This window comes from Balearica regulorum, chromosome 1 (genome assembly GCF_011004875.1).
Source record: "Balearica regulorum gibbericeps isolate bBalReg1 chromosome 1, bBalReg1.pri, whole genome shotgun sequence".
NCBI lineage: Eukaryota > Metazoa > Chordata > Aves > Gruiformes > Gruidae > Balearica > Balearica regulorum.
This window is the reverse complement of record NC_046184.1, coordinates 13,412,143-13,439,355: the sequence shown is the minus strand read 5'-3', so window position 1 is coordinate 13,439,355 and position 27,213 is coordinate 13,412,143. Positions and strand designations below refer to the sequence as shown.

Sequence of the window (27,213 nt, the reverse complement as noted above, 5' to 3'; positions counted from 1 at the left end):
TCCTCCAGTTTTTACATGAATTTGCTACATGTGTACTCTATAGCTGACTCTTCTTTTCTCTCTATCTAGACTCTCCAAAGAATGTTTTTCTCTCTCTGCTACTCATAAATACACTTATCACAGTTACATTTGACTATATATTCTATTAATATCATAATGGTGTCTGAATATCCCTCACCGATCCCGCATTTCAGTCTTGGCAAACTTAGCACAAAGCTGCTCAGCCTCATTATCCACCCGCAACTGGTGTTTAATAACAGTTGTGTTTCTTTTTTTTTTAATTTTTTTTCTTTTAAATAATATATCCTTAATTCTAATATCTAAAGACAACTTGGAAAAGGTGAAAGGAAAGATTAATCAAGTATTTTTTTTTAAATATCTAGGCTATCAATGGTCATATAAGCCAGTGCTCTAACAGGACATGTGTTCAGAATACTCCATCACTGCAGAACAAATTTCTCAGCCCTCTGATAAACATTCCCTGAAGGTGATGGTGACAAACACAGATTGCACATCTCATGCAAAGTCACAATACGCATACCTCAAAGTGACTTTTGTTTCTAGGATAGACACAAGTGTTGTTGAAAGTGTTAAAAAATAATTTTCTGAGAACTGAAAATATAAGTGAGTACTCTGAAGTGCAAGCCATAATCAAACTGCATGCTTCTTTACCACTATAGTTCAGGCAAGAATATAAATTAAATCATGGCTTTGGTAATACGAACACAACTAGTGTACTGCAGAAATGTCTTGCTGCTTAGGAAATGAGCACCTAATTTACGCCACATTACCTAAACCTTTCTATGTTTTTAAATATAGTAAATATGAATAGCCACACTTTGTACAAAACTTGTGTTTATTTTGCCCGCAATGCAGATGTATAACTGCCATGCAGGGATATCAGTAAGTAAACAAGTAAAAGAGTAACTTCACAGTGAAACATTTTACCTTCACACAGAGCCTTTCACATCAATTCTTAAAGCATCACCAAGAATCATTTAAGCTAAGACTAAAATGTGCCTGTTTCTCGTGTATGTAATATAAGATCTGTCTGAAACTACCATATCTGCAGTACACAGCAGTGGAGATCTGCAAATGAGACTGTCTCATATGAAAGAACAAGAAATTTAGTAGGGGGGAAAAAAAAGGGGAAGTATGATGGCCGAGATGCCATAGTCAAAATTCCCACGCTTGCCCTTTCTAACCACAAAGAAGGGGTTTGTGCTAGCCTAAACAATTAAGTAAAGGCATCATTTCAGTACAGAGGGGGGTGGGTGGTGGCTGGGAAATCCTATTAATTTTCCAGAACAATTTTTGTTGGACTTCTTGCACCTGACAAATGAATAGAGCAGATGTCTGCATGTTTGAGATGTCTACTAAAATCAAAGCTGGAGGTGGGAGAGCCATGAGAGTCTGATTCTGCTCCAAATCCTGAGAAAAGGGAAGGGAGGGAGAAAAAGGAGAAAAATTGTATTCCTTTTTTCTTCCTCTTAAGCCTAATGGCCTTTACCTTCCCGATAAAGGTATCTACTCTAAATGGTTTGGTATCGCTGCACTCCCTTAGTTCTGCCATGCTATGAGAGGATCAGCAGGAGGTGACCTTCAGAACACAGCTCGTGTTTGTCAAGGTTCCTTTTCTACTGCACTTTAGTTTTTGATGGTTTAATGCTCCTCTTCTGAGGTTGTATTGGTGCAATGTGTTGTCATATGATCTTGCTGCAGAGCGGGGTGTGGAAAGCTTTTGCAGAAGGTACCTGATTCTATCAGGTTCTGCAAAGGAGACCACTGGTATGCTATATGAGGGTTTCACGGGCAAATCCAGTGAATTACTAATGAAACTCACAGCCAGTCAGCAGAAGCTGGTTTCTGTCCATTTCTAGATAATATGAGGAGAAGTTTATGTCCTGGCTCCTTCTCTCCCAGTAATATCCCGAGGAGTTTCTGGTCTCTGCTTGCTCCGCCCAGTGGAGCTCTGCCTGAGTCTCCTCCTAAGCCACAATACCCTGGCCACCATCGTCCCCCCTGCTGCCTTGGGATGGGAGGATTTATTCAAGGATTTATTTACAAGCATGAGTGCTTCTAAGGGATGCATTTTATCTGATGTGCAGGTTGTTCACAAAAATATGAACACGTTAGAATATGTTAGAAAACTTTTTAAGAGGTTTTGGTGGCAAAATACTTACTGTGAAGGGATAAGAAGGAGCTACTGTCATAGGGGATTAATTAGGTAAAAGCTGAGGAACAAAGGTAGAAATGAACTGTGAATTTCCATAATGGAGAATTTTTATCATTCAGAACGGTCACATCTGAACCAGGCGTGGAAGAGCTGTAAAGCTGTCAGTACCGAGTGGGTTGAGTGAAGTGGCAGACAAGATCTCATGAAAAGAAATGCAGGATGATGCACATGGGGAAAAAATAACCCTGCCTAAGCTTAACCAGAGATGAGCCCTACATTAGTTATTACCACTCAAGAGATCTTGAAACAAGTGTGCCTACTTCTGTAAAAACATAAACTTGGTGGAACAGTAAATAGAACTTTAAGAGTTAGAAAAAGAACAGCCAATGAAACAATCTATTGCTAGTTACTACTGTGCGCCTAAGTCTGAGTGTTGCTGATAGTTTCAGTATCCTCATCTCAAAAATCATAGCACTGAGATTCAGAGAAAGACAGGGTGGCAGTCAGGAGCAGAAAACAGCCTCTGCTCAAAGGAGTTGTCCATGAACTTGCTATCTGCAGCTTGGAGAAGGGAAGGTGGGACAACCTTCTGGAGGGCCAGGAGAATGAAAGGATTCAAAAAGGGATTAGGCAAATTCACAGGCGTGGATCCACTGCTGATTAAATCAGAAAGTCGTGGTTGTGAAAGCTGAGGAAATGCCTGGGCAAGGTCCTTGCCTGCTGTAGATGCTGTCCTCTCTGCCACTGGTTACGGCCAGGGACAGCACAGAGCTGTGCAGCTCTTTGGTGTCTCCCAGCATCACAGGTCTCTCCTTGGGAAGAAATCTCCCATGTTTGGTATTTAATCAGGGCTTTGTTAACACATCGTATTTTGTTTCTTAAATAGCATCTTCAGTACTTTATTTTTACATAAGCAGAACATTTAATAATGTAACCTTTTAAAGGAAGTCCCAGATCACTTGACTGGTGGTAAATGATTCCACTCACCCTTAAAAATTTTTACTAATCTATTCACACCTCTTTTAAGAATTTGCCACAAGCTGTTCTCCAAACATCTGTACGTTTTGAACACACACACACACACAGTGGCAGCACGTGCCTGGATTAGACTCTGCAGAGAATTTGATCCACCTATCTCAAACCACTGACTTACCTGAGCAGCATTCAATATTAGCGGGCTACACAGAAACACTTGGATTTGTGGCTTCTTCCCCCCGCCCCTCCGCCAAGAATCCCATTATTCACGGTGAGAGTGAGCACAGAAAACAAGCTACCCCTTTGCAGGACAATTCATTTCTTAGTTCTCTCAGACTACACAATGGATGACATTGCAAGGGAAAAATATTATGGTAAATGGATTTGTACAGATTTTTTTAACTGTTGAAAATATGGGAAATTAGTGAGAAATGTTTTATATGTATATAAAACATACAGTCCTTCAAAATGGAATTAGAAGATTTTTTTCTCTGGTACTATTAAGTCATCCAAAATGTGACACTCAGGAGTGATATACATGGATATCTACCTTAAGAAAAAAAATAAAAAGTTATTCCAAGGCAGAAGTCATAATGCTAGATCCAAAAAAATCTAGCAGAGAGCAGCAATGCCGCAAAAGCATTTTCTAACAATGGATCTTATGATGGGATCTAATTTTTCTGCAGTGTGTTAAAAAATTTGCGACTGCAGGAATTTTTGACTTCCGAGTGCACCAAAGGTTCTAGGATATCTGAAGTCATCAACTGTCCCCCTAAATCTCCCTCAGATATTTACAGCATTTATGTCAGGAACACAAACTGACCCAGCACTAGCACCTAGCAGCTGATGCTTTCCCAGAAGGTAGTTAATTGTGCAATGATCAGCTCTAAGCTCATTATCAAAAGAGAACTTAAATTAAACATTAAGAGACAAAATGATTTAAAAGAAATTTTGCATTTAGAAAATGGATAAGGTATGCTTTCAGTAACTTACTGGTAACTACAAATTCACATTTTTCTACATATTAATATTTTTACTTGATAAAATTACCCACATTTACACTCCATCATCCAAATTAACATCCTTCCCACACCTTCATGTCATAGAAAAGAAAGAGTAAATTCTGTGGCTGTACACCTGAGGGTCCATATGCTCGGGTCAGCTGTACACAAAGCCAGAGCAGTTGCTGAATATAAATGCTGCTTCTAATGCTGTATATTTCTGCCAGCCTCTTGCTTTTTGAAAAGTAAAATGATTTCTCCTCACTTGGGAGACACATATGCTAGAAATGGCTGATTCTAAGAAGATGTTACCAACAAATAATGCTCTTCAGGTTTACATCAAGAATTTTTTTTACACCTATTCAGTTCTTTTAGTCATAACTGTTGAGACTGCATTTTGTAAAGTAGCTCTACTGTTTTTTCCCTAATAGTAGCTAAATGTCAAAAATGATCAGTTAAGGGGAAAAAAATCAAACCTCTACTTTATCTATTAAACCCTCTGGCAGATAAATTCTTGCAATCTTTTCTAATGTTAACGGATATAGATAGTAAACCAAGCAAATGAACCTTCCTGAGCCAGCTGTCCTTTTCAATGTTATATGGCTGATCACATGAATATTTATTATATCCTCAATTCTCAAAAGGTGCAAGACTTTTCATTCAACCAGCAGGCTCCAGCATATCAGATTTTAATTGAGAGAATATATTAAATGTGAACATCTGTAATTTCATTGCTACTGAATAATCTAAAATTTGGGAAGCTTGAGTAAGGTGGACTTTCTACCAGGGCTAATAGATAATCAAGATAAAATATTTTCCTGAAATTTGTGCGCTATTTTACGTGACACTTATTTGGAAAATAGAAATCTGTGGCATGCTGCATAGTTGCAAATGACAATAATCCCTTTTGTTTATAAGGTTAATGAACCTTTGAATTGAAACATCCCGTTGTGTGTCGATATGGAGTGTATTTAGTGGCACAGCACAAGAAACTAGGTGGGAAGCAGTGCATGCAATTTAGAAATCTGAAGATCTAAGAAAAACTGTGCAGCAAAAAATTAATGGAACTTAGGTACCTTTATCCAGGCTTCTCCTGGAAGTAAAATGGACCCTGTGGAACCGTTAGAAAAACCTTGACTCCCTTCCCAGGTTTGTGCTAAGAAAACTCGCAGAGTTTGTTCTTTGAAAACACAAAAGCAGCCCCACTAGTTCCAAATGACCTATTCAGGAACAAAGTCACCTAGAGAGGGGAGTGATGTGGTTAAGGCTCTCCATGCTTTATTCTCCAAAAAATATCAAACAGCCAATTGAGCAGTTCATGCCCACAGACTGCAGCAATGTATTTTCAGTGATATTAAAAATATCTTTCATCTCTTAAGGTTATTTCATTATTATTAATTGCATATGTTGATTTGGAAAACTAACTCAGATAACAACTTCTTTTAGCTCCAAATGATACTATCAGTTAAACAAGCTTAGAATGTGTGTTTTTGTAGCTGAAGAGGCAGAAGAACAGCTCAAACTTGAATATCAAAGCCAAGCAGAAATGAGACACCAGATCCTTTGCCCACAAGTCACAAGTATCTTCCACAGGTGGCTCACGCTGCAGGTGGGTTTTCACTCTCCGTTCCAAAGACCTCCAAGCTGGGGAAGGTGGACATCCTGATTTCCAAAGCGCATTTTTCTTTGGCATTTGCAGATTGGTCACAGAAAATTGTGTCCCCCAGGCACATTCTTACCCAGGAAGACGCATGGGTGAAATTGCAGCACAAATAACTGTCTCAGATCACACAGTTACCATTGATCAATAAGCTGTTTTTTATCTCTCAACTGCAAGGAGTTCAAAGAAACTCTAAGGCTGAATGGGACTTATTTCAGGACGCTGTTTTCTGCAGTCAGCACAGGCTTCTCTTGGATTTATGGTTTTTAGTTAAGACTGCACATTTTGAGAAATGAGAGAAACTTCTTTCATTAGACTCTGTTTTATCATGTTTTGAAAATCCAGCAGTCATTGGCATAGGCAGTGTAAGGGTAAATTAAATCTAAAATTTCTCTTTTGCTAAATAGGAGGAAGATCGTAACAGGTATGCACAGCCTTCTGCCTTTAATTTTTTAAAAACTGTTTATTGATGATTCCCATACTTTCAGTTTGTTTACACTTTATACCTGTGCTAATTGACAGTAGCTGCTACAGTAAAATTCATGGAAATGTTGCCAATTTTTCAATTTCACTGGAAGTTGCCAGTTAATGAGATCTGTTTACAGCACATGGTTTCTTTCTACAGAAATTAGGGTGTTAAGACATTTACAGGGGATCACAAATTCTTCTGCTAGAGAAAGCTGCCTCCCAAACACACAGTAAAAGCAGCAGGAAGATATGAAGTAGGCAGGGACAAGCGTACTCCATAAAGCTCTAGGACAAATTCACCCAGAAATCTCCTTCTGGCCGTTTCCAGCTGGCTGTAACTGCTTTTCCATGGGATGCAGATAGTGAGTTTACCTCGGTACCCTAAAAAGCTCCACGAGAATGGAGTTTTACCACAGAGGACACACACTATTGAGTATTATCCTAAACGTAATGCAATGGGCAGATTAATTAATTCACGTTCAGTATCCTAGCTGTAACGTGACTCTCAGCACTGTCGTGTGAGGCAATGCCACCTCGGGCACAGCTGCAGCTCCATAGCCTCACACGTTGCTGCAGGACGCTGGGGACTCGGAGAGGACAGCCACAGGAGAAGCCCATCCTCGCAGAACCACATGCGCTGCAAGTATTTTTACTGGGGAAGCACGAAGGTGTTCCTCAGGACAGGACTTCAGAACCAGGCTGTAGTTTGCTCAGTTTAGCCACTTAACTCTGCCACCAAACCAGGTCATCTAAAAGATGGTTGTAATTTGAGGGGCAAAGGCATTTGCCTGGGAAGGTCTCCACAGAGCCATGAGGTTAAAGCAGTCCAGATCCACCCCAAACTACAAGTGAAAAACTAGAGTTTGTAACTTCCAAGCACTCAGCTGGGAATGCAACACAGTCCTTTAAAGAAGTACTACTGGAGATAACAAAATTTTGATAACCTGTGTGTAGCCCGCATAGCAAAAGAAAGCACAGAGTAAGGTCGAATTTAGGTGGCCTGTGTGGAGAAGAAAAAGCACCCTTTAGTGTTGGGACGGGGTCTGGAGGAAAGCATGCTAATATGTTTTAGGGGTGGTGGAAGTTAATCTTTTATTAGGAACAGGTCAGCGGCCTGGCCAGGTGAATTATCTTTTTAATCTCTTAGCAATCTAAGATCGTCTGTGTTCTGCGCTAGCCAAAACAACTTGCTCCTGGATGTACCACTCAAACACATTGCTTTATTTATACACTTTATCTTCTTTTACTGATATAATTTTGAAGTACGGCTGACCTTGTCTACGCCCCTGCTTTGCCCTGTGAAATCTCTTCATTCAATCCTTGTCACTCGTTTTCCACTCCTGATCCGTCCCACATCAGAACTGTAGTTTGGTGCAAGATAATCCCCTGTGCCGGATCAGAGAACATCCCAAGCAATGCTTTGACAAAGGGGAGACAAAATTTCTACCATTATAGAACACAGGAAAAGAAATGTACCACAAGAATTGGATGCTTAAGCAAGTACCAGTAAGTCAAAATTACATCCAGATCTAAAGGCTGGCTCCTAACTACTTAAGAGTAATTTATTTAAATAACAACTACTACAGTGCTGCCTATCACAAAATGTGAAAAAATAGTCTATTCCCTAATTATGGCTGTAGTCTGCCCTCATTCTGTGCCTGTACCAAGGGTAAAAAAATACACTTGGCATTTAAAAATTTCTGCAGGGCAAAGGCAGGTCTGTAAGTCAATAGTGATGATGAACCCCTTGCAAAGCATGTTGAGCAAAAAGTTGACCAGGACCTTAAGCCTCGGAACAAGAACATCCTCCTCAATTCTAGGAGCTCCTGAGCCTTTCGTGGCTCTTTTCCAGGTCAGAGGGAGCATGAAGCACTCCTGATAGGCTACGTGGGAGCGGCGCAGTGTGCGCTCCATCAGAGAGGGTGGGAAAGGGATGTGAGACTCAGCTGGAGCACTGCTCTGACTTCATGGGGTGGTCCTACAGCTTCACAGCCAGAACCGGTTTCAACTCTCCTGGCAAACACCCAGAGCGTGAGCTTTTGTGTAACCCCTTGAGCTTTGGGCCAACTGCAAAGCAGCAAACCCATGGACCTGCAGCTCGGAGGGTAGTAGCAGCTCTGCTTGAATGACTACCTCAATTTTAACAGTGCTTGAAGCACAAGTGCCCAGTGACACAAGGTTCATGCTCCTGTACTGAGCAAGAGCTGTTGTAATTTGTTGGATTGTAAAACATAGTTCAAAAGTGTGATTTCAAGAACAAGGACAATACTTTCAGTGCACGATTAATTGCCTTCTTGAGTAAAAGCAATGATGATACATACACTTCCAAGTCCTCAAGTCTTTTGCTTTTACAAGAAAGTAGGGAGGGGAATAGAGTTATCAAAATAAACATTCTTAAATCAAAGGAATTCTTCTTCATGTGCCCTAAGGATGCTCCCAGTGAGATGACTTCTAAGGTTATACTATTCCTAGTAGTGTCTGGCACTACAAGATATTCCCTCCTCTGACCTATTTTGCCCATTTTGATTCTTTCAGCATTGCCTCGCAATTACTACATTAACATTTAACTGCATATGTTTAGGGTATGTCCGCACAGCACCATTCTGTGTCACGTGGGGATGCACGAGCTGGCAACAAGTGCACTGGGTCTGAAATCAGAAACGCTGGAACTGTAGTACAATATTTCACCAAATTAACATACTACTGCTATGAGAAGTGAGGGAATACCGAGGTGCTTGACATGGGACCGTGCAGATCCATCTTTCTATATTGATGTAAGCTATATGATGGACATTACACCTCCTACATCCAGTTAGTGGATACTTTCCTGCTGTTAGTACACTTTCTACCCCCCAATTGTGCATTTTAATCAAAGGATTTTAGGTTAATTCAAGCTGGAAGGGACCTTAGGAGGTGTCAGTGGCTGTTGCTGAACTACTTCTTGTCTTTCTTGTATTGAAGAGCCCAAAATTTGGATGTTGTTTTCTAGATGGGTCCTAATGAGTGCTGAGTAAAAGGGGATAATAATTTTCCCTCAATCTACTGGCTATACTCCTCTTAATATAACCCACATTAATTCACCCAAATAAACATTAAGTAAAGAAAATTAACCTCCCTTAAACTACAAATAACCAATGATTTTTAGGCTGCTTTTATTACTGATGACAGATTATGTCATTTTCATCATATTTTCTCTACTACATTTTTGGAATGGAATTCACATAGAAAGGGTCTTCTCTGTTCTGTCACTGTCTACAGCAAATGTAATTTTTTGGTTCATTGCTGTTCTTCTAAACTTAGGATTTGGGTGCTCTTTGGGATCACTGAAATTCAATGCAGTTATTATTTGAATAAATTCGCTTGTCACTTCCACAGCAGACTGTCATTTTCCTTTACTATTGGAGGTGTTCAGCTGAGGTTCAACAGTGGCTACCTATGTAGCTGCTTGGGGAGAAAGAAAAGTACTACAAGAACGTGTCGGAGGGTAGGAGGCAAAGCAGGATCTTGAACCTGGGTCTGTTGTCCTCAGCAGAATACTCCAGTCACAGAACTTTTGGTTGCTTGGGCATTTTCTCTTTCTCTCCCTTTCCTCTTTCCCTCTCCATCTCCCCCAACCACAAACCCTATCTGTGAAATAATTTTCTTGAAAAATTCATGACTGACTTAACTGATTAATATGTATGTATCCCAATGTCCTCTATGGAGTATTTTTTCCCTGTCTGATCTTCTGCAAAGGACTTCCATTTGGCTATTATATTTAATAAAGTGAAAATTCAGAGTCCCAAGAGGCTAATTATCCATGGTTTTGTTACAATATTAATTCTGGCAATCATGGAATTTTAAAATTCAGCTGAGGTAATATGAAAAGCAACTCTTTCAATAACTGCATGATCATGAAATACTGCAAAGAAGTTTTCTGAGATCATTTGCTATTGTGGGATATGGCTTTCCCAGTACTCTCTTAGTTGCTGTTCTGTTATGAATTTAGAAGAGTGAAGGTTGACCCTAAAAGTTAAAGTTGTTATTTTATTTCCTCAGGAAGCAGTTTTGGGTAGAAGAACAGTTCCTTCAAAATGTGTTTTGAAGTCAGGGAAAGGACTGCATTTGGCTGCAACTTGCAAAATGACAAATGTTCTCGCTTGTCTTGGTTTTTCAGCAGTGGTTAGCATTTACGTTTTCAGGTGGATTTGGTGGGAGGTATAGATGTCTCTCAAAGCCTTTTATAGTTCCTCCTTCCCAGGGGCTCGGCTCTCAGTCGGTTAAATGCCATTTGAAACACCCAAGGGTGCCCCTGTGCCCGCAGCTGCCACTTCCAACGGGTTTGAGTCTCCTGTAGGTCCTACGTCACATCTGCCTGACCTCTCCCTAGATGTACCTAGGACATCTCAAATGACTTCAGATGCCTATATTAAAGCAATAAAGTTGAGCCCAAATAAACATCAGTTTTCTGGACATAAAGTGAGCTATAATCATTAAGGGCAGATCCTGCCACCATACTCACTATCTCCCTTTACTCAGTTGTAACTTTTATACTACGTGTAGTCCAGACAGCTAAACTCAACCTCCCTGCACCTCTGTCTAACCAGTTTTTCTGTTTGCCAGTTGCTTCTACAGGGCTCTAACTGGACAGCTGCTGTCATGGGGTTTGCTGTGATCTCAGCTTTTAATTCAAGTTCCTGAACTTCATCTTGATTAAAAAAAAAAAAAAAAGTGTAATTAAATTGAATGTGGGGAATCATTTATTCACATAAACCCGTTTACCTGCAGAGTGTCTCTTTGGAATATAGGAACAGAGAAAATCTACTTTGTGGGTGAATCCTGTCGTACTCTGACAGCCAAATGAGTGTGTGAAGCACAGAGCCTCAGAGGCCAGAATAACCTTTCGTTTTGTCCAAGACACAACAGAAAAACAAATGGTGCCCCTGGAAGCAACTTTGAGAGTCCTTTCAGTTTTAATCTCTGCAGTGATTAATTAGCAGATGTCAGGGGGTGGGGTTTGTTTGTTTGTTTATTTTTTTAATTTGGGGTGCACTTGAAAAAATGTAAGCTGAAAAATGTGGTTTACTTACTTATTGTGGACCCAGATTCGGGCCTGTTCAGGGAACTGATGATAACAAAGCCAAAGCCTTCGTTCTCCTTGCGGTGGATCACGACGTCACTGGTCTGCAGGCTGTGAGAAGTGAAACCCTCGGGGGGTGTAGCATTGCTACTCGAGACAGCGTGATTGCTGTTAGCATAAGTAGCGTAGTCACTTCTTGGAGAACTGTGGTGCGTAGACACCGAGCCTGGGCTTCTGCCATTCTCTGGGCACGGTTCTCCTACAACATAAATCACCCCAGTATTACAGTCTGACTTGCTCAGTGGCTCTGTGACTTACACTACATTTGCTAATGCAACATGAATACAGTTGACTGTCTATAGCCCAGACTACCGCAAGTATTAAACTAAGGGCTGTAATAGATGCAGAGAGACAGGAATCTACACAATTATGCAAAACATTCAAGGGCAATCAGATAAAGCAAGCATGAACGCTCACTGCTAAGCTATCTACAAGAGAGGAAAGGAAAGTAAGAAACAGTGGCTATCTGGATTGCAAAAACATTAGCAAGCGCTATTCCCTTGTCTGCTGGTTGATCTGTCATCAAGAGGAAAATGTGACCGTCTAATCCAATATAAAATTATTTATGTTTGGATTAAAAGAATTTAAGCAGGCAGCTAACACAGAGTAATTAGGATTAGCTGCATAATGTTCTTCTTACAAGTTGATTAGCATGCTCAAAAGACGTTCATGGAACAGAGCAGTTAGTTACACAATTGAAAAATAATCACAAATAATAGTTTTTCTGTGGGTGTCATGACAGCAGCAGTACTCATTTAAAGGTTTTGAAGATGCTCTTGCATGGCAAGTTGGAAAGGGCTGAAGTGCAAATGGAGTCCATCCACACTTCACTATTGCTTTACAGTAATAAGAACAGGGAACAAGTTAAATCCTGTGGGATTACACACTTTTCTAGTACAAGTATTTTGGCAATTGAAAACAGTAAAGTTACACTTCCAGATGGGAAAAAAGATTTATATTCCTCGCAGATCTAAGTTGTTTACACAAATCAGTATTTATTGACAGTTTTAATGCAGAACTTTCAGATGAATGTAAGTAATATGTTTCCTGTTCGGAGTGAGGAGAGTGGCAGAGTAATTCTACCGAACATGTGAAGAGCTTATGCACACACACATACATCCTAGGAAGAGAGCTTGCAAATTAGACCTTCAGTGTGTATGTATTAATAAAATAAACATCATCCAAGGACAAGCTGTTGTTTTCTCAGTCAGGTGTGTCCTTTACAGTCCTTCTGAAACTACGAAATAAAGTGATTAGAGAAAATAAAGAGGAAGAAAAACAAACAATTATTATACTCCTGCATTAGAATTGAAAATCTCCAAGAGTTATTGAACCAAATCTGCAATTAAATGCCATAGTCAGTGACAAGAGAGATCTCATTTTCTGGCTGTCACGTTTCAGAAAACTGAATACTCTTTATGTCAGTACGGCTGCAATAGAAAGGAAATTGTCTTACCCTGCAGAATGACCAAGAACTGGCTTGGCCATAAATGAATGCAACTGAATGCCATTAAGTATAGGAAAAGAAAGATAAAGGGGGAAAAGTTTAAATGGCTGTTCAATTGTCAGCTGTGCAGTAGATACTCATCAGAAAAAACACATTTTGCTTCTGCCTGTGAAAAAATTGCACTTTAATCCGCATTGTTCTGAATACCACATTTTCCTGATCAAATTGTTTTCCAGAGCTTGTGAATGGTGATTTTCTGTTCCAGATCAAGGTAAGTATCTGCGCAAAGCGGTGATTCCAGGTGAGGGCTAAGGTTTGTACATCAGCTATCAGGCAGGTAAGGAAAGCCCCTCTACTGTATACATTCATGCCAGTGAGAAATTCACACAAAATCAAGTGGCCCGATGTGCTCGAGTTGCGTTTTTCAGTCATGCCCAGCATCAGTCCTTTTAAATTTTTTCCACAAAGCTTATGTTAAACCACGACACATATCAAATTAAAATCCTGCTCAGTTCCTGAAATGCTTAAACATTAATGAGTTACACACTCTACTCCCCACTGTGGCACTCTCAAGGCCCAAGAATAACTCCAGGTGTTTTACCAGCTTGCTTCATCTTCTGTGCCAGGAGACCAGAGTGTCTAATAGACCCTTTTATTTGATATTTAACAAGCAGCAGCAAAGTCTGTCATCCACTCCGTGCTAACCCTCTCGCTAATTTTGCCTGCGGTCTGTACAGCCGTCTGACCCAGGAAAGGTGCTAATCGCAAGCGCTCGGCGGATTACCTTGGTTATTGGCCATTTTCCTAGCGCTGGGGGAGCTGCGAGGGGGCGTCGCGCCGGGCGGAGGGGGACCTTTCTGGCTGGAGGACTCTGGAGTCAGTAACAGAAGAAAGTCAGTCCCGCGAGAGTGCGGCTGGCAGGGAGCTGCGGTGCCGCAGTGGGAGGGGGACTGCGAAGACGAAGGTGAGTGGGAGGGCGGCTTTTTGGCAGGGGAGCGAAGGGGAACGGCGCAGGCAACGACAGCGGATCTAGGGCACGGGGAGGCAGAAGACAGGACAGGCTGGGAACGTGGTTTTGCTCATTTCTGGTGCCTCAGTGAAGTGTACTCACCACAAATGTTTTAAATGCTCTTAGATAAACTTCTTTCCTTGTGTAAGCAAAGGTTGCAATGGAACCACAGCAGATTCTCCCATTAAAGCTTTAATAGATGCTGCCACACGTTTTTCCAGGTTCTACTGTTTTTCAATAATTGAGATGGAACTAGTCTAAATGTTTAGTTTACTTCAGATTCTTCATATTGTTTTAGGTTTATTTTCGGATCGTGTCTGTGTGAAGGGAGGATCCGGCCCTGTTCCTAGGAGCTGCTTGTGCCATACAGAAGGTTTTCAGACAGCTTGTGTTGCAGTTGGGGGAAAAAAGTCCAAGTGGCATCAGTGAGACCAGAAATGGGCTTTTAACACATACAGGAGTGAAATGAGTTCTTGCCTTAAACAGTTAACAGTCTTTGAGCCTTTCTCTGATTGCTTATTGACAGGGTCAGCTTTAATAGCTTTAACTTAGGTGAACGTTTTTTCCCAAAAGTGGACAAGAGGAGACAGCACAGACCAAGACAGCATGGAACAAAGCCAGAACACTCATGATCACCACACCGGGGTTGCCAATATTGTTTCCACTTCCGAAGGAAACAACACTCAGCTGTAATGTTTTTGTCACAGAAACGAGGGACGCATATTTACAATTATTCTGTCTTCAAAATGACACAAACATTCACTGTGACTTTAATTTTCTCTATTTTTTTTTAAACCAGCACCTGCCTGTGCTATCAGCATTGAGCTTTGTTTTTCCTTTCACCTTTCCTGGCCTTCACTTACCCGTGGGTAGCACCTTTCTCCTCACAGTAAGATTCACTTGCCCATTTCGGGCAGCGTTATGCATAAGATCAATCACGTATCGGTGGGTTTTGCCGGCCACTGGAATCCCATCTACATACACGAGCTCATCACCAGGATGGAGACGACCATCTCGGTCTGCTGACCCCATGGCAATTACTGCTCCAATGAGAATCTAGGCAGCAAAGATACAAAATCATGTCATGTATACATTGACTCTCCAGTTTAGTGCTATGAATGTTGTAGTGATTTTCCCTTTCTGTTGAAATTAAGGTAGCGATTCAGTGCAGGTGAAGAGATCTGTGTGTGTCTGAAAGCTGTGCTCCTCCTCTGTGAATACGACTGAAGATGCTTCCTTGCCTTTGGTAAGAAGGTAAGATGCTTCCTACCTGCGTAGGAGTGGTACACCTGAGAATCTTGATTTAAGGATGATCTACCTGATATCTTCAAATCAAGACAATTTGCCTATAAGGAGTGTTGAGTTTATATAGACTACATAATGCAGAAGATCTAAACAGATTAATTCCATGTAAGGCTCCTTTTGACTTAGAATTAGTCAGTCTGTGTATTTCTTATTGAAGGTTCCTCACTGTTGTGTGATTTAAGCACCTGGAGTAATACATTTGATGTCAGTACTGGAAGTGACCCCACTACACGGAGTTTGCTCTGGGACTCTTTAGGGGAAAAGAAGTGCTATATCAAGTGTTGTTGCTCATAATGAATAATTGCTCAGGTAGTGGTTGATTAACAAAATGGAAAAAGAGGAAAAATGTGAGCTTACTCTGGGCAGATGTTGTTTTCCCAAATCGACATTTAAATGTAATTTGTATGGGACATAGAAACTAGTAAAAAATCTGTTCAAAACCTTTTAATGACTTTCTCCACCTTCTATGCACATAAATTCACATAATTTATTAGAAGAAGACATGTATATTTTCCCTGCGGAATAGCTGGTAGAACAGTTGAGATTGATTCAAACAAAACCTGCTTTCTTTGAAAGAATATTAAAGCATTCACAGAGCATGTTCCAGATTTTCCTCTCTCTTGTTCAGTGTGAGAGTGAGCACAGAATGATGAATATGACATGCCGTGTGACAATCCGCTCTAAATAATAAAAGACGAAAGCTATCAAGTATTTCTTTTCATGATGAACTGCAAAGGCTGGATGTGGTAGTCATGCAGGAGGTCTTGCGTTTTTTTTTTTTTTTGTGGTCTCAGCTGCAGCGTTGTAAGTGTCCCAGCAGAGTGTTTAAATGAAACCCCATGTGGAGCCTGGAGAATTTTCTCCAGTTTCTAGCCTCCCTTTGGCTCACTTTTCCTTTCAAAACTTAGCAAAGAGAGAACATGATGCGGCATTTTCCTGCTTCCTGGTGTTCCTGGGATCCTGTTAAGCAGTGCCAGGCTGAGTTGCCAGAGACACTCTTTCACGTTCTCCATTCTGTTCTTCAAACAGTGAAAGAACATACCTCAAAGCTTTGGAAAATACTTTGTGCAAAATCCAACTATGAAATATGTATTTATGCTCCTTTACTGGACAGGAAAAAAGCTGTCCAAAGCTACGTTTAGCTACATCTCCACAAAGTATTCTCAGAACTTTTACATTTGGGCATTTAATATGAGTAAGAATTTTTTCCTAGTTATCTTGGGAAGAGATGGGTGATAACTTTCTGCACCTTGGAAGATTCTAGGGACTGTCTTCCTCCTTTGGTTTTATTGAGCATTTGCAGTTTCTTTATAATTGGCTGCCAAAGTATTGAACAATTTGTTCATCTTTAACCTTTGGAGAAACACAAATGCAGCTCACAGCATAGCAGGTGATCATTATCTACAGAAAAGTGCAAAAACTCTTTCTAGTTTTGACTAATTAAATAATTATTGCTGATACTTCACATGTCCACAGTGGAATGGGATTGTGTTACTAATCTCAGTGGTGGAACTGACTCCTAGCAGAGTCCTACTTTAAACACTACAGGTAGGTGTGTTCGTCAAGATGATGGCCACCCTATCTGTTATTTGGTATAGTTAATAGCAAGAATAACTTAATTTTCCTTCTTTTTCATTTTCTGTGTCTGAACTTGTTTCTTATCCAGTATATGCTCTCATTTCATGGCTGAGTAATTTCCATAATAGTTATAAATTCTACAAGCAAAACACGAATTGGAAAAATATTTATCAGGATTATATCGCCTTTGTAATGCAGTTTCATACTGACATGAGATTGCTTTGAATGTGTGAGGAAAAGGATGACAACACGTGAGCAATAAAGAGTTTGTACCAGAGAAAAGGGAAAGTTTCACCTATTGCTTGAGATTAAACATGAGAAATGCTGGAATTAGGAAAATTGTGACAGAGCATAATCTGAAATTGAAGCCTGGGTCTATTAACTCATACACGTTAATCTGTTTTGATACTGAGTTTCTTTGTGATTCTTGGTAATTATTTGACTTTGTGTTTCAGTTTCTCTGAATATAACACAGTAGCTTCACAGGCACAGTAAAATTTAAGTAATAGACATATAAGGTGTGATTCATCTCACCTAATTTTAAGTGTCTATGATGTCTAAATCCAAGCTAATTATATGAACTGTCTAATCACTGCTAAAAATAGGAGCTCCTAAGGTGTTGGTCTGCATTATCCTAATGTTTTGCTATATGGACATCTGTTATGTCTTAGAAATGTCTGCTTCTTGGCACTGATCATAAAAGGAATATAGACATACATCTTGCAGGCATTTTTGAGAAAAATTCCAGTCAATCTGTGTTGAAAAGGTGAAATTCAGTATAATTATGTATATGTTCCTGTGATTTTGAGTTTGAGCTGCACAAATGTATCCATAATACTTCTCTACTTTGGGACAGATATTTGCAACTTCAGTAAAGTTCCATTTTATGTATATTTGCAACCTTTCTGTAATATTATGGTTCACTGTAATAAAGTCAGATTACCTCTCACTCCTCAGGTTACTGGGAATTGTGATAAACACCTGTGGTGGTATGACCTCATGAGATTTGAGAGGTGATTGGAACTGGCACAACCCACAGTCTTGATATCTGAAATTTCTCAATGAACTTAAGTCTTTCCTTTGGAAAGCATCTTTATGCTTACAAGTATGCAAAGTGGAGTAGTCCAGCAGCACTTTCTCCTTCTAAGGTGCCAGGGAGCTAATATAACCAGAAGGAAACTAAGCTACAGTTGCTCTATGGTGCTCGTATTATCCTTCTAAAAAAACTTTATGTGTATTCTGCTTCTTTGAAAAACTTATTGCCTTATGCTGAAGAATCCATATTCCTTTTTAGAAACCAAACCACAAAGACAAAAGGCAATGAAAGCTTCCTTTTGTTCTCTGTTACCTGACTGCACAGCAGGAGAGCTGAAACAAACATTTCAAAGCGTCTCAGCTCTTGTTTCACAGGAAATGCAGGGGTTTGGAGGACAGGCAGAAGCTGCCTCTCCTTTTCTGGAGGTGAAAGGAGTGGGAGGCTGCAGGTGGGCTGTGCATGAGAGAGCAGGGGAGCAGTGGAGGAGAGAAAACAGAACTAAGAAGTCTTGTATTTTGAATACAAAATAGATGGAAACTAAAAAAAGTGGAGTACATCTGTTGCCTTTATTAGTGATGATTTTTAAGCAGTGAAAACAAGTAGATGGCCAACAAAGAAGGAGTGAGAACTAAGAAGTTCAGCACTGCAACATCTATCTCTAAGGAGATGCCTTTTTGCCTCGTAGGATCCTCAGCCGCAAGCGAGGATCTTATTAATTCCTGAGGACTTTGAGACACGGTTTGTGGGGAGACATAAAGCCTGTTAGATTGATACATCTGGGGGAAAAATGCTTTTGTATTTGCAAGCCCTGAAATAGAGATAGCAACCTCGAGGCTAAGTGCAGGCTGAGAGCAATTGTTTGGTAGGACAGTGAAGCGTCTTAGAAGGTGGTTCACAGAAGGCAGCATTTTTCATCCTGCTCTCCAAAAATAGCAAGGTGCTTATCTCTGCACTTGGTATCCAGCTATGACTCTTTGAGTTTGGGCAGTAAAGCCAGGTCAGTCCTTTGCTGAAAAGAACCTAGAAAGAGCTGCTTCCTCGGGAGCAGTTCAGTGCATAATGCATGAAGCTGGGAAGCAAAGGTCTCGTTTCCAAACTCCTGCTCTACTGGATTGTTGAGCAGAGATATCAATTCAGGTCTTCCACCACTTCAGCATACATTCTTAACCGTCAGAATATTAGATAATCTAAACCAGTTTTCTTGCAGTCCTTTAGGTTGAAAAAACTACATTTTATATAAAAATATCATCTTTTAGAGGCATTTGAGCTGCACTTTTTCCCATGACAATGTCGTAAAACTTCCAAACTGCAGAGCCAGTCAGGCACTCAGTCTGTGACTACTTAATTAGCCATTTTTAATGAAAAAAGCACTAAAGGACAGACCAAGAGAAACTTTCCCAGAACACTGAGCAGACTTGTAGCCAGGGACACTTTCCCGGAAGTGGGAAATGCCACCAGACACTATTGTCTGAAGCAGGTAGAGGGAAATTTCAAATCTTCCATTAGTGCCAATTCTTTGCAGGATAAAATGATAAAACGGGACATTTCCTCTAGCTCCTAAGAGATTTCCTTTTTGGCTTCACCTGGTAGCTGAGCTTTGAGAACCCATACTGGCTGGGCCATCCAGAAAATACAAGAAAAATGCTTAGGTGGAGAATGTGAAGATGGTGGCTCGGTAGCCTTGTTTTATGTGCTCTGGCACATGCTCTGTGGAAGAAATTTGGGGGGCTTCAGCCACACTGCAAATGTGGATGATGAAACAGTGTTGTTTTAAAGTCCTTCTGTACATCTACACCTTATTTAGCTTTGAAAATCCATTCCAAAACACTTATTCTAAAATAGGGTCTCTGCATTTCAAACAGCACTTGAAGCACCTTTTTTTGTTTCTTTTGACAGGAGGCATCACTAAACTATTAATATTTATCAGTACTTCGACAGATGTTGACAATTTTAAAATAGAGGAGCTTTTTTGTTTCTCAGAGCCATGTGTTGGTTAATGTTAATACTTGAATGACAACTATATTATTCTGTATGAATTTGAGTATGGAATATATAAATCTATCAACTAGCTATATATTATCTCAGAAATGTGGTAACATAGGACTCAGACTATGCATAAGATTGTGATAATAAATGTTATTGTTATCAACTTGGGATCAGTCCTCGCTGACAAACCATAGTTACATCAGCAAAATTATTCTGAAGGAGTACTAATTCTGCCTGTTCTCTCAAAATTATAGCATTTATGTATATCACTAAGGTACAAAAACATCTACAAATTTCTTTTAAAAATTGTGTATATTTGCTTTATCTTATATTTTATTTCACCTGCAATGAATCTGTGGTGGTTTTGTTATGTGTTCTTTGGTTACAGGAATGTCTCCCTTCTAATGGTATCAAGCTACCATTTTTATGCCTGATGCATCACATGATGTTGCCATTTAACCTGGAACATGGACTACTGATCCCTGGTGGGGCCTTATGTATTTCTGGAAATAAACTGCGTTGTCAACAGTATCTTTTAACCTTATGCATATATATAGTCTGTCTACAGTGAAAACAGTTATGCATGGTCTTACATAATCTGATTTTTAAAAATATTCTGCTTAAACTCAGTTTTGGAAAGTCAGGATTAAAAGATGCCTGCACACACTCTGCAGTAAAGGGCTGAGTGATGCACCAATTCTAACTTAATTCCTTCTGATTCTAACAATTTATTATGACATCCTTTAGATGCAGACAGCCTGAGAGGCCTGACTTTTTCTATGGATGAAAGAAAAAGCCATTTTACTTACAGCCTTAACATGGTGTTCATTTGGGTTGAGCTATGTAGTAGCATTTTTCTGACCTTTACACAGATGTTAGAGTTATAAAAAGGAAAGTCAGGAAGAAATAACTCACAGGCTGTCCAGGCTCATCTCCTCCCAGGATCCTGAAGCCAAATCCAGACTCCATTCTCCGAAGGTGAACATCCAGCTCCTTGTAATCGGGACCTGGTTTAAAGGGAAATTGCACTGAGCAAAGCATTTTGGCTTTGTCTTGAGAATTTGCACCATCTTCCCTCCCACCTCGTGTTCATTGCACATGACTAATGGCATCCTGGTTAGTGCTGGTGGAAACAAATGGGACACAATGTGTTGTAGACAGACAAGGAGGAGACTTGAAAATGTAGGTATCTTGGAGGATGATTATGTTCAGTAGAATACAGTAAACCAAGCTAGAACACATTTGCAGGAGAACAGTACTGGAAAAGTCTGTCCAAAATAGAGGTTACAAAGGTGCCTTCTTCCTACAAGTGACTGCATTATATATTGCTGTTCATCCACATCTGGCATTTAATTTGTGTTTTCCTTGCAGTTCATTAAAGCCTAAAGAGAATAAATTGAAATGGGAGATAAAGATAAATAGAGAAATTAGCAGTCCAACTTACAATAGATGAACAATCATTACAGGCCCTTTTAGTTCCACATACAGATATAAAGCAGTATGTCTTTTTATGTAATGTAGTTTTTAAGTACTCCACTTTCAGGTAATACCCTCAGTAAAGAGTTGTGATGAAAGCTATCATTATAAGCCTGAGTCTTAGGGTTTAAATTGAAAGCTAACATCATTAACTTGAACTCCTTAATGCTACTCAATTAAAGTCTCAACAGCTTTATGAATCACTAATATTGTGCTTCCATATGCCTGTGTAACTTGTCAGTAAACATATATTCTGCCCCAGAATATATCAGTTCAAGAACACAGTGTTTTTTTAAAAGTCAATTTCTTATAAAAGTGTCTTTAGCTTCATTTGAAAGAGCCTATTGATTTGGGTCTTGATGCCCTCAAAATACAAAAGAGAAATTTTGAATAAAATTTCAAATAATATGAAGTGAAACCCTAAGTCTTAGAGGACTAAGAAGTTGTCTATTTTGACTGTTGCATGTTCAGAGATGCTGTAGGCTCATCACCTAAAGCAGGACAGTGATTAACAGGAATGGTCTTTTGTACAAATTGCACTCCGGTCGATAAATCGTGACGGCTTTTGGCCAGTGTCAGCTTGTTGCCAACCCCAAAGACAAAAAGGGATGAGTAGGTTTATTTCAGCAAACTGATCATAGTGTCTCCAGTTGTGCCTTGTTTTCTCAGGAGGGGAGGGACTGCAGATGGCTGAAACACGGTACTTCAGAGGCTCTCATTTACAGCTCCCTCCCCAGAGCCATCCGTGGACACCTCACAAACTGCAGAGGTTAGTCTGGGATTAAAGCCAATTCAGTTTTAGTCAGGTCTTGTAAAGGCAGAAACACAGAACTAGATGCAGTGGCTCTATGCTATGACTGTGTAATAAAAATCCTCCGTAGACAGCAGCACAGTGCATTGTTTCAGCAATGTATATAGGTATGATTGAGACCGAATCACAGATGTTTCACTTGGTAAAAATCAAAGTATTACCTCTCCCTACCAACTTGTTTCTCATGTATATAGAACACAAATACAAACAGATCCTAACAGCTTATTATCCTGATTTTTTCAATTTATTTGATAAATGTCTCAACGGTGAATAAAAAAACCGAATGAAGTTTGTGTATGTACAGTATGTTAACTCAGTGCAAATGTTGTTTTAAAGTTGTGAGAAGCAAAGGGATTTTAAGATAAAAGCGATACCTTATCTGTACCTGATTTGCTGTGCCTAAGTGTAAGAAGGATGGGGCTCAATCCTAGGGAGAGGGCTTTGTGGATAGACACAGTGGGATCACCATTTACAGCCCAGGTCTAACAGTCAAAGGCGCTGTTTCCAGCAGTCTGTCACAAACCAAGCGCTACCTTTATTTGTGCACACATGAAGGAATATGCACAGTGGGGAACACATTAAGAAAGTACAAGAATATCAGGGTGTGAAGAATACATGCTCTGGCACACTGAGATGAAAGTTTCACTTAAACACATACAGTTACAAAGCTGATCCGAACCAATGTTGGCACCAGACTCCAAAATAAGAGGTATTATTTTTTTAAGAAGAAGCTGTTTTTCTACTCACTTAGAATGGAATAGGTAAGCCTGATCAACCGTGGAAAGATTTAGGCTAAAACCGGTATATATGGGCATACTTTTCTATGAGCTCCAACACAGTTTGGAAGCCCTTGCATCAACTGACTATTCCATCATGCTTGCTCAGGAGAGCCTTCCTCCCAAAGAGCTCAAAGCTGGTAGAGTCCATTCTCTGCCAACTCTTACCAGGTCACGGAAAACTGCTTTTAAAAAATTATGTTCTTTGTCCCACCAAGCAAACGAAACGTTGAACTGGAAAGAATCCCTGGGTCATCTGGTCCAGTTCCCTGTTACTGCAAGCCTCTGCAAGCAAACAGCACGCAGACCTTACCGATGTAGGTGACACTGGGTGCCCAAGCCTGTTTGTGGCCTTTGTCACTAGGTCACCTGCCTCTTTCAGCATTTCAGCACCCTATGATTTTACTTACTTTTTCACAGTAATATCATACTCTCTCCAGTGACTGACTAGTATACGTAAGAGCGTTTCCTCCACTGTTGTTGCTGGTTGTTTCAGCTTTCATGCTTGGTATGATATGACTCCGCTGGCTGCACACTGACCAGGTCTCCATCGGTCTAGAGACAACTACAGCATAGACATCTGAAGTTTCGTGTCCGAATGTGAACCTGATTTCCACCCTTAGTTTTTGTGCTTGGGTCATTAACGAAAATAACACAGAAGGCTTATTGCAAGGCTCTCCATTGATATTATCCCTTCAGTCCAGAAACTGTTCTTTTAGTATAATCACCTATCCACTTTCTAAGCATTCCCCTTTACATTTTGTGCTAAACACTGTCTTCTCCAGACTAATATGGAAGTGCTCTAATTATAGCTGGTGTTTTGTAAAATGCCTAGTTGAAGTCTAGATTGATTAAACATGCATCGCTGGTTTGGTGCAAAAAATCAGTTACCAGGGTACTGCCACACCCAACTTTTGGTAAACGCCTTTTGCGTTAGGTCTCAGTTTATCTCTATATTGGCAGTTAGTTTTTAATCAAAAATACGTTCTAAAGTCTTGCTGCTGCTGAAATCCCTTTATTCCTGTTTCTTAAAGACGGGTAAGTTGTTCACTGTTATGTGTTTTTACAACAGGAGCTCATGTTTGGCAGATTTACTAAAAGCCGCTATTTTAAACAAGCAGGTTCAATATTCCTGAATGTACATTGATCAAATACTCTTCTCCAGATAAGTGACTACATTTCATCTGATATTCCTTCAGTGCTTGCTTCTCTTGGATTCCGGTACTTTTTTTTTTTCCTCACCAAGGATTTTTAGATAAACTAAATTTTGCCTTTTCTTGCTGGAGCAGATTTTCAGTTAATCATACAAAGAAAATTACCTATACTTGCAGAAAAATGATGCTCCTGTGCCTTAAAATATACACTGCAAAATGGTGGTTAATATCACTTCATTATGGAAAATACATCTTTTTTTCTTTTTGTAAGCTTGATTAGCACCTTGTGGTTCATGCCAAATAAGAAGAAATGACTAGGTTTGTAGACACAAGACTCAAGCTAAGACTGAATTAGTTTGCTTTTCCTTCCAGTCAACTTAATACACCTGAATGTCCCATCTCCCTCCTACCAGTTTCATGGAAAGGAGACTTTCAGCTTAAAGTCAATATTTCTGATCATATAATATGAGTATCCTGTGCAAGAATGACAATGCTCCATGTTCTCCCTTGCCTCTCTGCACATTTGTATCAGAAAAAGAACTTCAGATTTGCCTGCTAGTAACTTCATTGTCTTTTGTACAGTTATAGCATTGTGTTTCTTCTTTTTCTGTAAAGGAAAACTTTCTTAACTGATCATTTGGCCTAGAAGAGAAAAAAACCCAATTCACTTTGCTAGGTTATAAAACTGGCTGGCTCCCCCATGAATTTGAGAACGGTATTGGACAAGCTGGGATCTGATCATTGCTGCACAGTGAGGGTGGTAAAGAGCACTGGGAAATTCTGCTTTCTGGTTCCTGGACGATGGGGAATTTGCTTTAAATGTAAATGCACCGGCATAGATTGTTACTGAACAATAGTGAGATCTCATAGGTGAAGATGTGATTATCCACTCTCAGCTACGTTTCCGTACTGTATTCATTTGAATTCCTAGGTGAATTACACATTGATAAGTGTACATGCAATTGTTTCTTAAAAGTACGTAGAGAAAAATATATCCCTGAAGATAATTAATTCATTTTCTGTAGGAGTCAAGTTGCACAAGTGCTATGTGATTTTTATGGTGATAAACTTGGTATTTTGGATGGTGCTGTAAATTTTGAGATGGATTTTTTTTTTATTAAATCTTTTCTATATTGCAATTAAAACAAGGATGAAGACCTTTGTTGTAATATTTTTATAATCTTTCTGAGTGTACTCAACTTTCCTGCTAAAAATAAAAATTAATTTGGACTTTTGCTGAAGATGGTGAAGATTTTTGTTCCATATAAATCATTACTCTGAATTGTGAATTGTGATTGACACAAACCTACAATAACTTTTTATCAGAGTTTCAGATGCTCTGTAAAGATGTGGAAAGCTTGAAAACAGTCCTGGGTCTGCTGGTCTCCAACATGACTAGCTTTTAAAAAAACATACATATTTCCTCTTGATATTTATAGAAAGGAAAAGCTGGTAAATAAAGACTTCAGTATAAAAATCAGCAAAGCAGAAAAAAAAATAATAAAAGAATTGAAGTATTGGTGTGCTAACAGAGTTATTCAATATATAAACTTTACTGGGGTATGCTAAACCAGCCCAATATCATACTGAATTTAGGATCTCTGTCCACCCTGTGTAAGACTGGGAAAGACTTTAATGGGATTGTTAAAATAGTCTTTTTTGTAGGAGATGCCTTTTTAACTGTTCACTTTACATGATCACATCAGGAAATCAAGTATTGCTGGTTTTTAAACAAGTCCATTGCTACTGTACAAGACCAATGTTCATTCAAACACCTGCAAAAGCTTCTATTTTTGAAAGGTTTTGATTTTAGGTTTTTACAGAATAAGATGTATGGATGGGAGCAAGGAATGGGTGGGGCTGTATAATACATCAGTTGTGCTCTTTTACAAATGAAGATAGATAGAATTAATTTCAGTTTTACACAAAATATACCTTAAGCTTAGGTTTGGGCATGAGCTACAGAGATACATTTTTATGTTACAGAGTGAACACCAATGTATGAAAGCACACGTAAAACATCATAAAACATATGCAAAGACTGGTTGAGGAAAAAGAAATACTTTTCCTTGCTCAAAATGCAAATCTGTTATAAAAAGATTTAGAGTTAGCATTCTATAACCCCACAAAGCTCATAAAAAAAAAAAAAAAAAAAAAGGTGACTGGGCAGTAATGATTGGCCATTATCTAGAGAAATGATTAAAGAAAGAAGAATAACTACAACATAAAATGAAGGACAATTAGTTTACGGAACAATGAAGGCTGAAGAATACTTGCCAGAGGAATCCACTCGAAAACCAGTCCTGGGCAGCACTTGTTCTGAATAGGAAAATGGGGAATTAAAGATGAAATACATTTCTCAATTTAAAGATGCAGCATCAATTTCTCTGCTGTGTTTTGAATTATTGAAGTGCAATTTCTACTTTTTATTGCAGTTTTTTTTTCTCCTCCCCTCCTTCCTGACTTCCTAGGTGGTACATGTACGTACGTATGCCTACTAGATATAGACTTCCCTGTTCATTTCTATGCGAAGTGAAAGAGGTGGTAGGATGATAATGTTCCTTTAACACAACATAGGTTGTGACAAAGATAAAATTGTTAATGTGTTTAAGATTTTGAAAGTTAGTGACAATATTTATGCTTATTCTAGTACAGCAATAAAAGGGCAAGTTTAATGGCTGTGTTTAGATGACCTGACCACTGTTTTTATTCAACTCAATTGCAAAATGTCTTTTATCATCAGGAAAAGCAAGATTTTGCTAGAAGGATGTATGTTGCCAATAACCACAAATGGTTGTTCATGAAGGCAAATGGAGGTAAACCCATTTAACCTACTTTTCATGCAGGTAGTTTCAAAGTATTTGCATTTCACTAGATGAAATGCAGCAAATAACTGATTTGTTTTCATATACGACTACTTTACTGGCATTAGAGGAATATGGAACTAGTCCATAGCTGAGTACACTGTCACACTTCCTTTGCTGATTTTGAAATTTTCTGAATAAGATTTTCTGTTTTATTATCTCTGCAGCATCCAGAGTGAATTGCAAAACATCCGAAAACAGAGGTGATTTCCACTGGCCTACCAAAACAAAAAGGTAAATAAACCATTAATGCATTCGTGTGACTCTCTACCAGAGTATCATACCACACATATTTCATGATACAAGTGGGGTAAGGTCTGTCACATCAGCATCTGGAGGACAGTGTTACAATGTACGAGTATATACTATCTT

At 39.4% G+C, this 27,213-nt stretch overlaps 1 protein-coding gene and 1 long non-coding RNA gene across 8 annotated transcripts in view; one reads left to right on the top strand and one right to left on the bottom strand.

Annotated features, from left to right (window-relative positions):
- Window positions 1-27,213, bottom strand: part of MAGI2 (membrane associated guanylate kinase, WW and PDZ domain containing 2) — a 770,610-nt gene that overhangs the window by 49,049 nt on the left and 694,348 nt on the right. For 2 of the 7 annotated variants that reach the window (XM_075774424.1, XM_075774880.1), the window contains exons 13-17: window positions 26,255-26,296; window positions 20,676-20,767; window positions 14,719-14,911; window positions 13,631-13,717; window positions 11,350-11,598 (exon numbers count right to left, since the gene is read on the bottom strand). In XM_075774424.1, the coding sequence (XP_075630539.1) occupies window positions 11,350-11,598; window positions 13,631-13,717; window positions 14,719-14,911; window positions 20,676-20,767; window positions 26,255-26,296 (663 nt within the window). The remainder of the gene's footprint in view (window positions 1-11,349; window positions 11,599-13,630; window positions 13,718-14,718; window positions 14,912-20,675; window positions 20,768-26,254; window positions 26,297-27,213) is intronic. The other 5 variants (XM_075774500.1, XM_075774589.1, XM_075774746.1 and 2 more) reach the window with 3 other exon arrangements.
- LOC142604982 (uncharacterized) overlaps window positions 13,720-27,213 on the top strand; it is a 43,970-nt gene continuing 30,476 nt past the window's right edge. The window contains exons 1-2 of the long non-coding RNA XR_012838811.1: window positions 13,720-13,810; window positions 27,009-27,075. This is a non-coding gene — a long non-coding RNA (uncharacterized LOC142604982). The remainder of the gene's footprint in view (window positions 13,811-27,008; window positions 27,076-27,213) is intronic.